General features: G+C 38.9%; 1 protein-coding gene across 3 annotated transcripts in view; it reads left to right on the forward strand.

The window, feature by feature from the left end:
* The window catches only part of dock8 (dedicator of cytokinesis 8), a 55525-nt gene that overhangs the window by 21513 nt on the left and 20466 nt on the right, over window positions 1–13546 (forward strand). For 2 of the 3 annotated variants that reach the window (XM_086314668.1, XM_086314666.1), the window contains exons 6-24: window positions 397–606; window positions 1368–1453; window positions 1981–2047; window positions 5764–5913; window positions 6371–6451; window positions 6633–6795; window positions 6906–7039; window positions 7348–7432; window positions 7928–8090; window positions 8883–9000; window positions 9725–9795; window positions 9953–10097; window positions 10307–10408; window positions 10533–10628; window positions 10876–11110; window positions 11448–11612; window positions 11745–11923; window positions 12282–12374; window positions 13239–13334. In XM_086314668.1, the coding sequence (XP_086170794.1) occupies window positions 397–606; window positions 1368–1453; window positions 1981–2047; window positions 5764–5913; window positions 6371–6451; window positions 6633–6795; window positions 6906–7039; window positions 7348–7432; window positions 7928–8090; window positions 8883–9000; window positions 9725–9795; window positions 9953–10097; window positions 10307–10408; window positions 10533–10628; window positions 10876–11110; window positions 11448–11612; window positions 11745–11923; window positions 12282–12374; window positions 13239–13334 (2439 nt within the window). The remainder of the gene's footprint in view (window positions 1–396; window positions 607–1367; window positions 1454–1980; window positions 2048–5763; window positions 5914–6370; window positions 6452–6632; window positions 6796–6905; window positions 7040–7347; window positions 7433–7927; window positions 8091–8882; window positions 9001–9724; window positions 9796–9952; window positions 10098–10306; window positions 10409–10532; window positions 10629–10875; window positions 11111–11447; window positions 11613–11744; window positions 11924–12281; window positions 12375–13238; window positions 13335–13546) is intronic. The other variant, XM_086314667.1, reaches the window with a different exon arrangement.

Raw genomic sequence — 13546 nt, forward strand, 5'->3', positions numbered from 1 at the left:
AGAGCCTGTCATTGTCTCAATCTAAAACAGAGGCTGTCTAGACTGACTAAATGCCTGTTTTGTTGTGTCCGCTGACCACGTAATAGTGGAAGCTCTATTTTTAATACAGTGCATGTTGATGATGGTTGATAAAATGCTTTTCCAGCACGGTGTTGATATGCTGTTGTTACAAACAAGGTTTGAGGTAAATGCATGGTTGTCTTTTTCTTTAAACCAAGGGTGAACAACATGTGTCTACTAATCTTGTTCCTCTGGATATTATAGTCCCATAATTTGGCTTTCCTTGTGCTTTCCTGCCTTTTTCTTCCACTTCCTTGTGTTTTCATTTTATTTAATTCCTCTCCTCCTGGCCATGACATGACCCTTACCCCTGCTCTTATTCTGTCATTGCTCCAGGTCAAGTCACCAACTCTAGCAACGTTGACAGATGACTCTGGCCACACACTGACCTCCTCTGACTTTAACTTGCGGTGCCTGACTCCAGACAAGAGAGTTGAGGGTCTTCTGGCTTTCAGCAGCCATGAAGAGCTGGATCGTTTAAACCAGGAAACACGGCAAGGGAACAGACACCCTGAGCTGTTTGCGCTCTACCCACCACCTGATGAGGTGAGATATAAAAACAAAGTTGTTTTTTTTTTGTTGTTTTTTTTTCCATTAATATTTCAGCTGCTGCGTTTGCCTTTCATGATAGTTGGGATCTGCAAAAATTACCAAAAATCGAACGGATGTACAACCACTTCTTTCAGATAGTAAATAGAAAGTTTTTATTTTAAGACATCTAAAACTGAATAGTAAATAGAAAATACTCTTTTTTTTTTTTTTTTTGACTACACAAATTCATAAATGATACAAAAACTAATAAAATTGTGACTGGAAAATTGTAATGCACATTTTCACTAAGATTTTATAGACTGCCAGTTACAAATAATCTATAATGAAACTAATAAGAGTTGCAGCCCTTTCTCGTTTTTCATAATATATTAAATACACATCTGAAACCTTAGGTGCCCACACAGGGAGCAATATGCAATGAGCTTGGGGACTTTCCAGTTCTCTGTTGCCTAGGTAACTCTCTAATGTATTTACTACCTGGTTACATGATGATCAGTGTATCCTGCACTCTCATTGGTAATAACTTTAGTTGCTCGTCTTGAGGTTGAGAAGAGTTTATCCGGGAAGTTGCCTGTAGTTGCTTAAAGTTCACAAATATCACTGACTTTCTATGGTCTCTGGTTGTTATATTGCTGCAGATCGCTTCCTGTGTGGACATGACTTGTGTTCTTAATTTCGCTTCTTCTCCATCCACAAGCATCTGTGCTTAGTTAAATCTTTATTTTTTTAAACATATTTCTGTAAATATCTTACAGGAAGATACAGTGGAAATCCGTCCTGTTCCCGACTGCCCCAGAGAACACATTGGAGAGCGCGTTATGATCAGATGCCAGTCTATAAAGTATGTCATACGTTTTCATTATACTGTAGTAGGGAGAATAGTCTTGTAGTTTAAACAGCTGCATAGCTGAGTAGTTGTTTAAGTGATGGATGGAGGATTATGTGAGGGTGGAGGAGTGTTGTTCGGCAGTGGTTGTTTTCCAGAAACTCTCCGTCCCTCCCTTTCTCTGTGGGATTCTGTCTCTTTTGCTCCTTCTTTCATTCGAACACATGCAAATGCACTTTTCCTGCATTATAGTCTTGATCTTCGTCATCCTTGTATAATTCGTACAGTTGCCAAATATTTGAGTTGAACTGCTTGCAATGCTTTGGCAACTTTTCTAATCCTTTTAACCCTCAGTTCAAGCACATCATCACTTCCTCTAACTAATTTGTGTCTAACAGGAATTGAAATTTCCTGAAAAATCAGTAGAATCAAAAACTGATGGAAAGCTAATTGAGGAAAAAAAATGAGGATTTGTATTCAGGATTTGCATCTTCTCCTGCGATAAAACTCCTAATCTAATTTTCCTTTGTGTGGCCTTTTAGGTTTGAAATAGAAATTGAACCCATATTTGCCACCATGGCACTGTATGATCTGAAAGAGAAGAAAAAGGTGAGCAAACTTTTTTCACTGTCAAATTCACTTTTTTTTTTTTTAATGTTATACAAAAGTGTGTGTGTGTGTGTGTGTGTGTGTGTGTGTGTGTGTGTGATAAGCAACAAAGAATAACAGTAAAAAAACACTTTCCTCAGTCTTGGGACTCTCTGCTTGTTTGCATACTTGCTGTGTATTTTAGCATTTTCTCACACAGCTGGGAGAAATAATTATTTTATCCCTGGCTGAATATGTAAGTTTGGTCACTTTAAAAGAAATTAATAGTCTCTCATTTTTATGATAGTTTCATTTTAGCGGAGAGAAACTGAATATCAACCAAAAATCCCCCCCAAAAACCCCACCTTGACAGAATTCTGCTCCCACAGTCAACCAGTCCATTACATCTATTGCTTGTTATATGTATAAAGCACACCTGTCCACAAAATGAGCTTCTTCCATTCCAACCTCTCCATCACGATTGGGCAAGACCAAAGAAATGTCAAAGGATGTCAAGGACAAGACTGTAGACCTTCACAAAGCTGGAATGGACTATGAGGCTGTCAACAAGAAGCTTGGTGAGAAGGTGACAACTCGTGGTGCGACAATTCGGAAAGGGAAGAAATATAAATCTTTCCTCACAGGGTAATGATGAGAAAGATGGTGGATCTGCCAAAACTGCCAAAACACGCTCCTTGCGTGTTAATGGTCTGAAGGCACCATGAACACCACAGATAACAAACTACAGCGTAATCTATTGAAATCTTGTAGCACTTGCAAGGTCCCTCTGCTCATGAAGGCTCGTACATGTATAGGCCTTCTGAACTGTGCTAGAGTTCTTTGGCATCAGCTCAAACCGCTGTGTTTGGAGAAAACCAGGAAACTGTAAGAGGAGTGGTCCAGTATCACTCCTGAGTGCACACCTGGTGACCTACTTTAAGAAATATCTTACAGCTTACTGTAAAATAAGTCATGTTTTGCTTGGGCATCAAATACTTGTTTCACTCAATGCTCAATAGCTACTCATGCTTTTCAATTAATAATTGATAATATAAGTTTATATACGTATTATACTTTTATGTAATGTGGGGGTTTTTTTTTCTGGGTTTTTGGTTGATATTCTGTCTCTTTCCATTAACAAAGAAACTACCATAAAATTAGAGACTGTTAATGTAACTGAGCACACTGCTGGGGACTGTTTGATATCACACGACAAACAACCACCATAACAATCCTGCTAATGTTTAATAAAACATTACTGGTCACATATCAATCCTCAACACTGATAGATAGTCACATGGTTTGGATACTTGCTGTGTATTTTATAATGAGTTACAAGCTGGACAAGACTGAATATCAAAAACCAGTAGTTACAAGTATTGTATACTTAATAAAAATCACAGTTTTAAAGGTAGCTTTTGCATGTTATTTGCATCTTGTTGATCTGGCGCAGTCTTGTAGTGGCTTTGGAAAGTCAGCTCTGCTGTGTAGTAAGGGATCACTGTAATCTGTAAGGTTTTATGTCTCATCATCCTCAGAAATTTATAGCCTCGGGGGTCGTCATGTTTGGCCTTGTATCTACTAATACTGCACATTATTTTTGCAGTAAAGCATTTCTGAGCTGTGGCTGTTTGTTTGTTTTCTGTGGATTTACACAGCTGGATAATAGTAGGGGTTGGAAGGATTAAGTGCTCGTGGATCTCTCACATAAGACGAGGTTTTAGCCACCGGGTTTGCCCTCTCATCTGTGCTGCCCTGATTTACTCTGGCTTGCCTGGAGGACTAATGGCTCTAAGATACTCTGTTGGGTGAGATAGGGCAATTTAATACATCACAATTTTCAAAACTGGGCCATATCTAACCTGGTCTTGGGTCAGAATCAGTGAAATATTTCTTGCAATGAAACATACTAATATGACATAAACAAGGGTTGTTTTTGGTTCTGTTGGAAGACTTTAAGAGCAGCGCTGAATTCTGACAGTGTCATGCATTTTGTTAAAGGTGACTGATTTTTATTATGTGCTGAGCTGAAGTGTATCCTTGCAGAGGTTAGTATAATTTCCAGCTTATTACACTGACTAGATACTAGTTAATGAACTGTGTCTGCAAACATGAATTTGAACTGTAAACACAAAGTGCGTCTGTGAACGAAGGAGAAACTGTCAAGCTTGTTTTGTCAGTTGTTGTTAAGGCCTCTTTTTTTTAATCTCTGAACTGTTCACTTTTACTTTATCTTGTTTGTTTTTCTCTTTCTTCTGCAGTGCTCAGCGCAAGTTGTTTTCTTTATGAGAGCCTTATCTTCTGTTTTCTTACTTGCTGTTCTTCGTTTTCCCGCATCCCTCGTTGCCTTGTTTGGTTTTGTTCACGTCATTTCGTTGTTTCACATCTGTGCAGATGTTCGTATAAATCAAAGTCTCTCTGGTCAATAAGCCAAGGTGCAGACACGGGATTTGACCTAACAAGTGGCCTACTTATGATGCAATATTCATGAATGTAAGCAGAGGTTTATGAGTAGGCAAAAAACAAAACATTATGTTCTTTTAGCAAAAAGGAATATCCATTAGTTATTTTTTTCTTCGTTTGTTTTCCTGGTGTTACTTTGCAACACAAGGAAAGCCACATTTTACTCGACTGACTGGAGCCAAGTGGGAGGACGCAATAATGAAACCACAGTTGGCAAGACTTCAGAAAAGCAGAGGCCTTGAAAGAACAGTCTAATGGATTTATGGAGCTATATTGTCTAATATTTGTAAAGGAAGCGGCTGTCAGATGTCTGCCTGAACATTTGCCACTCAGATCTGTGTTTGAATGAAGCTGCAAAAGGAGTCATTGTAGCGTCCAGCTGCTAAATTGGCTACACAGGGTGTTTGCAAGTGCTCTCCATCAGAAAATGTTAATCATCTGTCCTGAAACAGTGTGTGCTAGTGTTTGTGTGTGTCAGTCAGTCACGGACATGGTGTTTGGGGGTTAAAAATATCATGTTGAAGAGGTTTTTACATTCCTTGTGTTTCATTACATCAAAATTTGAAGTTTTCAAATGAATGCTATTATGATTTACTGAAAATGCTGACTCATTTAACACTCGTCCTTTGACCGGTTTATTTTTCTTTATGAACAGAGGATATTTTAGTCAGCTGGCTTTGATTACCAAGATTATTATTTCTCTGATTCCAAGAAGTCATTTTTCAGTAACAGGGAGAGTGTGGCTCTTTTTCTTTTTCTTAAGTTAACTGGGTCGTTTCCGTCTCAGAATCTGTGCCGAGTTTTGTCCTTTTGGCATGTTACACAAGCATGGAAGTATGCCAGAAGTCATCATCATTGAAAATTTTCTTGTGCTTATCTTGAATAAAGTTGCTGCTTTGAGGATTTTAGTTATCAGCCAAGTTTGGCTTTCTAGAGGCTTCTTGGTGTGGTCAGTGTAGTGGAGGCCCTGTGGGATAAGCAGAATGAGGTAGAGTAGTTACTGGCTTTCCAGTGAATAGGATCACATGACAGATACCAGGCCGGCCCACATCTGTGTTCCTACACAGAGGTCATTATAGAGGTGAGAAGAGAAACAGCAAAGCGGGCTGAACAGATGAACATTTGGTTTACATCAAACTAATCACCTAGATTAATGTATTCTTTCAGTCTCTCATCAGAAACCTTCCAGTTTGTTATGCCCTGATTACCAAAACAAATGTAATCCTGGATTTAATTTTGGTAAGAAGTAAAATGTTTCATCTGTTTCCCTGCAGATATCTGAGAATTTCTACTGTGACCTGAACTCTGAACAGTTTAAGAACTTCTTGAAAAATCACACTGACCACATTGATCCGTCCTCGACAGCCAAATCTGCCATCTTCTCTATCACCTACCCTTCCACAGATATATATCTGGTCATCAAGGTAATGAGAAAATCTATTGCAATCCACTGAGACGAAAAAAGCAGAAATGGTAGGCCTAAGAAAAGCAAATATACTATGCAGCGGATGAATAGTATCTTAAAGGCATTAATAAAACACAGTGGAGGCTCTGTTATAGTTTAGCTGCATTTCAGCAAGTGATGTGGGGAATTTTGAACATGGAGATTTTGATCTATCATGTAGTACCATCTAAAAAGCATCTGATTAGCAGTGGCTTTATTTTTCAGTACAACACCGATACCAAACACACTACCAAAGCAGTAAAGGCATACCTGGATAGAAAAACACACAATGGGACACTATCAGTTATGAATTGGACTCTGCAGTGTCGTTAGAGTCATTGGAGTTTTGAAGAAGAGTCAGCAGTAATATAGAGTTTGTGCAGTTCATCGTAAACTGTTGCTGTGGCCTTGATATAATTAATGTTTCCGTGTTTCAGATTGAAAAGGTCCTTCAGCAGGGAGAGATCAGTGACTGTGTCGACCCCTACGTGACACTGAGGGAATGTGACTCTGGAAAGGTAATGAATGCAGAGCAAACAGTCAAATTATTTACAAAAAAATGCTCTCCGGTTTACCTTTTAGCCTCTTATTAATACTTGCTGGGTATGTAAAAGGATTCTGGAGCTGATGTTTTTCAAAATGGCTAACTTTATTTATTTATTTATTTATTTATTTATTTATTTATGTCTTTATGGTCAGAACAAGGACAAAATTGAGAAGCTGCGGAACCAGGCGGATAGTTTCTGCCAGAGGCTGGGTCGCTATCGCATGCCATTTGCCTGGGCAACTGTTAATATAATGGAAGTGATCAGCTCTGCTACATTGGAGCGTGACATCACAGACTCTGAGAACACAAAAGGAGGTGTGTGCTAGCGTCATCTTACCTTCTGATCACTTTGCATTTGTCTGCATTTCCTAGGAGTCCTTGAAGCTTAGTATCACACTTGACCCTTGACATTTTTTTTTCCTCAGGAAAATCCAGCAGCATTGACCGGAGAGGACTCCCTAGGAGGAACTCTGAACGTTACAGTACCATCGATGAACCGTTTTGCAACGTTTCTGGCTTCAAGCCTGCCACCATCACTATCTCCACCATCATCAAACAGGTTTGTCTGCTGCCCAAGCAAAGAAATGGATAAATCTGTGAAAATGCTTGAAATGCAGTGAGATACCAGATAAAGATAAAGTTTCCCAGACAGACATGCTTGTGTTTACATCTTGGACTTTGATAAAAATCCTATGTGTTTCATCAGATTCTATTATTCAAACCTGTAGGGCTATTACTGTGAAAAATTACATGCATATTCCAATGTTTGTATATTTTTTATTGCTCTAATGGTTCATTTGGTCCTTGTCATCTGGGTTTTTCATTTAAAATAAATAAATAAATAAATAAAATCACTGTGTTTTTTAGGAAGGAGATCGTCTAAGCGATGAGGATTTGCTCAAGTCCCTGACTGAGATGAAGAAACCACAGAAGAGAATCAAGACAATACCAGGTTATCACTCATTACATGAGTATATTTTTATTGTTAATGTTTTCTTTTTCTTTTTTGCTGCAGAGAAAATTGATAAAATTTGTCGATGGAAAGATGGATAGAGAGAGACCTGGACCTCTGCAATAGTTTTAAATCACATAGGTCACCTGTTTAACTCAGTTAAACCAGCACCTGTAGCCTGATACTTTCATCCATATAGAGCGTTTGGGTACAGGAAATTGCAAAAACACAGCACAGTGATGTCACACTTTACAAATAATTTTTTAAAAGAGCTAAAATGTGTGTTCATAGCATGCTTTAAATTTCAAGTCGGTATATTTTGTTACTAAGCTTTGCGGTTGCTTCCTGAAGAGGACACCGAAACCAGTGGTACTTCTCATCCAGCTCTTGACAAAAAAGCAGTGTGCCAGTTTATATATTATTAAATGATATCATAGGCTTTATTCTGGATATTGCATATGCAGGTTACTGACCTTTGACCTTTGCATCTTCTAGGTACCATAAAATTGGACATGTCTCCAGTCAACGATACACCAACATCATGTTTGTCAACTGAGCTTATCCCTCTTAAACCTGTGGCTGAGAAAAGCACTCGTCTCATTAAGGAGGTGCTGGAGTTCCCCTCCAGTGAGGTTTATGTTCCTCACAACATCTACAGGTGGGCTGGAGTATGCACTATGTTGGCAAATAAACTCATGCTCCTTAAACATTTAAATGTGAGGTTGTGGGATATTTTATTCTTTGCGTTTCTGTGTCCTAAATGTTTTTTTGTGACTTTAGCTTTCTTAGAGAAAAGGAAACTACTTATGCAAGCCTTGCACCTTCAAGGGATGAAAAGCGAACAAGCCCAACAACAAGTTATTCTTGCTAAGAATATAAACAGGTTTCTTTGTTAAAATAGGCAGCACATTTCGAACAAAGGGCCAGAGGCAACATGAACTCTCGCTCAACAAGATCACTCAAGAGCTGACATTAGAAATTGTTCTCCTTTTTAGTGTAGTTTATATTTTTAGGCATTTCCATCCAGGCCACCTGCTAAATTACCATCAGTCAGTTAACAGTACAGAGTCAAGAATGGGGATTTAATTCTTCTCAGTACTCCAATCTAAAAAAAACAAACATGCATGAACAAGTCTCGGTAATTGCATGCTGGTGTTCTCTAAACAAGTGTTCAGTGGAATCTTTGGTGTTTTCCTGTATTTCAGGTTTCACAACAGATTACAATGTTGAATTAAACCCACAAAAGAACACAGATAATTACTGGTTGGCTTTACATTTCTCTGACATTACTGTCGCATCAGCCCTGCAGCTGTTGTACAGACAGTGCCATCTAGTGAGAAATAATCAAACTGCTTTGGTTTACATAAAGTGTAGCATAATTTATTTATTTGACTGTTTTTTCTAAACCAACAGTGTTCCTGACACAGTTTCTCTCCCTTTGCATGTGCAGGAATCTGCTCTATGTCTACCCCCAGAGGCTCAACTTTGTCAACAGGTTGACATCGGCAAGAAATATTACCATCAAAATCCAGTTTATGAGTGGAGAGGATCCTGGCTCGGCTATGTGTGTGAGTGCTGTTGTTCATTACCTGTCACTCATTTTTACACTAAAACTGATTTAACTTAACTTTTACTGATATTTGGTGATTTTAAAAATAAAATAAAATATGAAAGTGCAGTTTAATAATTGTTTTATTCTCACAAATTATTTCCCAGCTGCTTGTCAACAGGGAAGTTGCAAAATGCCCTCTGGTGGATAAACTATGCAACCTCAATAGTCATAAAACTTTATTTAATCCCACACTGGGGGAAATTCACTTGTTCCAGCAGCACAAGGGACAGGAAGAAAGGTTGAATTAGAGATATATTAGTTTTTTAAAGTAGAAAAAAATAGATAAATAAATATTGTACAAGAAAAAAGCTAAAACTCTGCACAGATGGTTACAATATACAGTTAAATATGCCAAGATTTTTATTTTTATTTGTACATAATGTGCAGCAGGAGTAACAATAATATATACATGTGTTTTTAAACAGTATTTATCCTGTGTGGGGTATTGTACAGTCTGACTGCTGTCAGCCTGTATAAATGCCGATATTGCCATTTCAGCAGATGGCTAATATCGGCAGATATATTGGTCACTGTCTATTTACTGACCCAAGCTCTGACAGTTTGGGTCAGTAGTTCAGATGAACATTCAAGTCAAGCACAGTCTACACATAGGATTCAAATTTATCATGTTAAATTAAAAGTACCTTTTTATTCTTTTCTTCTTCTGTCTCTATATTCAGGTCATTTTTGGGAAATCGAGTGGCCCTGAATTTTTAAGTGAAGTCTATACCCCTGTTACCTACCATAACAAGTAAGGACACATTATTGTGTTTTGTTACACTGGACTGTGTTAGCGTCTTTTTATCTATTTTGAACAATCAGAGTACCTTGACTTCATTTATCTTTTTGTTTTTCTCGTTTCCTTCCCGTTGCCTCCTCTTGTTACTCCGTATTTCCCCATCTGTAAGGTCTCCAGACTTCTATGAGGAAGTGAAGATTGCTCTTCCAGCACGTCTGACGGAGAGGCATCACTTGCTGTTCACGTTCTTCCACATCAGCTGTCAGCAGAAACAGAACCAGAGCGGCAGCTGTGAGACGCTCATTGGATACTCTGTAAGCTTTTACACATCACAAATCTTAAGAACAAAGAAAAAGACTGTTTAGTGTTTCAGCTGGCAAATCGCTGTCATCATTGTCAAAGGAAAGTGTTGCCAGACATTTTACTATTAATATGTTGTGACATTTGTGTGTCTGACTGCTGCGTTTTTAAATCGTTGAAGCTCGGCTGACATGCTGAATTTGTCTTTTTTCCTCTGATGCAGTGGCTGCCCATATTGAATATTGATCGACTGCAGACTGGTCAGTACTGTCTGCCCATCATCTTGGAGCGTCTCCCTGTCAACTACTCTCTACACACACCTGAGGTATAAACATCCTCCTGTTAAAAGATTAAAACTATTTTTTTATTATTATTTATTATTATTATTATGAAAGTAGAGTAGCAAACACAGGCACAAAAGTCATATTTATATTTCCTGTGTCTTGTAGAAACTTCCTCTTCAGGTCCCTCCAGTCAAGTGGATGGAGGGTCACAAGGGACTTTTCAACCTTGAAATCCAGGCGGTGTCATCCGTGCACACACAGGTGAGCGAAGGCTGGATGCCTCCAGACCAACACAGCAACACAGTGAATGTCTTTTTGGCTCACCCTGTCTATCTGTATACATCAGTACACACATGCATACCACAAGTGTCCATGTTGTTGTTCCATTCGCCCTGAAGCATGTCCCGACTCTGTCGCAGTACATTTGTTTCCTTCTCTGTCTCCTCTCCTCTGTTGCTTTTGCTCTCCCTGCTTCCCGTTCTAACAAACCCTGCCTTCTCCCTACCAGGACAACCACCTGGAGCGTTTCTTCACCCTCTGCCATGCACTGGAAGGTGGAGTAACATTCCCTGTGCGGATCAGGGAGGAGAAGATTCCAGAGAACAAGCTGGAGCATGAGCTGAAGCTCAGCATCATAGCCCTGTCCTCGTCCAGTCTAGAGGCTCTGGTCCTCTCCCTCCACCGAGTGCTAGATAAACTCTTCACTCTCATCATGCAGCCCATGGTCATTGCTGGCCAGACCGGTGAGTGGACTCTGTATTGTATCATGTATATAATGGATGTATAGCAGTGATTGTGGTGCTACATTTAAAAATGTCTTTCCAGTTGATTTTTTTTCCCCCAACATATTCTCAATTTAGTTATTGAGCTACCATGAAAAAACTGAAAGATATATCCCCAGAAAACAGATTACCACTTTATATTTGTACTTTTATTTAACCAACACTGCAAAAGAAAAAAAAATCCCATAAATCATCAGATTTGAAGCTAAATTAGGTAAATAATCAGATTTATTTTTCATTCACTGTACTCATTTAATTACTTGTTTTTTTTTTTTAAATCCATGCTTCCTTTCTGCAGCCAATCTGGCACAGATAGCCTTTGAGTCAGTGGTGTCCATCATCAACAGCCTTCATAACAGCCAGGAACTGATCAGGGACCAGCTGGGTAGGAACAGCCTCTTGGCAACCTACCTGTACTGGGTGTTTCGCCTGCCCGATCCCCCTCGAGACATGCAGAATCCAGGTGCTTCATCATTTAAAAGGATGCATTTCTTTTGTTTTGTCGTTCCTGTGAACATATTTGCTCTGAGTGTTTCAAGTATTAAGAATTTTCTTTGTTTCTTTTTTCCTTTTGTATCTATGAACATGTGATCAGGTACAGGTGGCGCAGTACCTTCAGCAGAGAGCCGATACAGCACTATGGGTCGGGCCACGGCTGCCACCGTTGGCAGCATGCTTCTCCAGTCCAGGATCAGAAGCAGCAGCAACCCTGATATCCCAGGCCCACATAACTCCGCTGAAGATGACGAGGTCAAAAATATTCTCTCTGCCAAGGTACTGACCAGCTTCATCAGCTGAGATTTCTCATGTCTTAACCTGGATCTGGTGCAAAATACAGAAAAGTTAGTTTAGCTTGTGTCCACTTTTTTTTATTTTAACATACTCTTTAAGGTTTTACTAAGTCCATGTTGCACTAGGCTAATGTACTGTATGAATTTGCCTAATTGAGCACACACACACACACAAAGTACAGTATGTAAATATGCCAGCATGCATCTTCATACACACAAAATAGCCATTTGCTCTTCATCCCCACAGTACATTAGCTATTGTAATAGGCCACTAGACACCCACTCTAATGAATGCATCCATCACATCCAATGTGATGGAACTTGTGTGTTACTGTCTCCAGGGCCACAACAACCCAGGCAGCCGCATGTCCACCTACGTAGACGTAAACAACCATCAGAACCCATCAGGAAACACCAGGCCATCCAACAGAAAGGTTCAAAGTTCTTACTTTCTTTACTTTTTTGGACCCGTTTTATTATGTAGCAATGCAATTACATTTTTATAAAAGAATTAGAGACGGAAAATAATGATACAGAAAACGGCAAGGAATGAGTATGAACTGGGTAACATATTTCCTTTTAATGATTTGTATCAACATTGACTTTATCTAAACTGATGGATATCTGTTGTTTTCATCAAAGGTGATCCGTCCCTGTTATTCATGTCTTCCCATTTAAAAGATTAAATACCATTTTTATGCCATCACATATACTGAATATGCTGACTGTGCATGTGTGTATACTCGTGTAAGTCAACAGACATTACCTTTGTACTCAAAGAAGGTTAGCTGGACCGAAACAGGCTAATTTAATGTCTAACTGAATTGCTTTCAATTAAGAATAAATGAAAAGCCTTGTTATTTTAGTTTTTGAAGTAGAAATTCTGGTTAGTCATCTCTATTATACGTTAGAGACACTGCAGTGACTGAAAAATAATTCTGTAGCAGTACATGGAACGATACCATAAAAGCTGTGTTTGATTTCTGTGTTCTATTTCAACATTACTTCTATCTCAAACATCCTGTAACACAGCTAAACAAATACTTTCATCCTCCAGTTCACCCTTATGACCACAAGGTGGCAGTGTGACACCAGTGACACTGATATTGGAGCTGTTTATGCTTTTTTTTGTGTCTATTCAAAGCAGCCAGCATATTAAAACCAGTTCACAGCAATATGTTAATATAATAATCTATTAGAACTCCAATTATGAGGCAGTCTTTAAAAAAATTCTCTACCTGCTATCAGGGTAAGACGGGTTCTCGTGAATTAAAGCATTTGTATTTTTTCTCTTGCAGCAATTTCATGAGGAGCTGGCCCTGCAAATGGTTGTCAGCACCGGGGTCTGCAGAGAAAATGCCTACAAATACGCTTGGTTCTTCTTTGAGCTGCTGGTCAGTGTTTATTTTTATACCTCTCTGCAAGAGGGAAGGCATCCACAGATGTTAATGATAAATAGACTGAGTTATAAAAATGAGTCATATCAAGCAAATGTGACCTCATGGCCAAACACCTCCAAAGATAAATGATAGTGGTAGTATTGTATGAATATTAAGAGGGTGTTCGAAAGCGCCCGAGGCAATAAATTACAAAAAACACTTGACAA

This window comes from Aulonocara sp. 'chitande type north' Nkhata Bay, linkage group LG12 (genome assembly GCF_057382095.1).
Source record: "Aulonocara sp. 'chitande type north' Nkhata Bay isolate Kocher_YH1m ecotype deep benthic linkage group LG12, A_spYH_male_GT1.1, whole genome shotgun sequence".
NCBI classification, from domain to species: domain Eukaryota; kingdom Metazoa; phylum Chordata; class Actinopteri; order Cichliformes; family Cichlidae; genus Aulonocara; species Aulonocara sp. 'chitande type north' Nkhata Bay.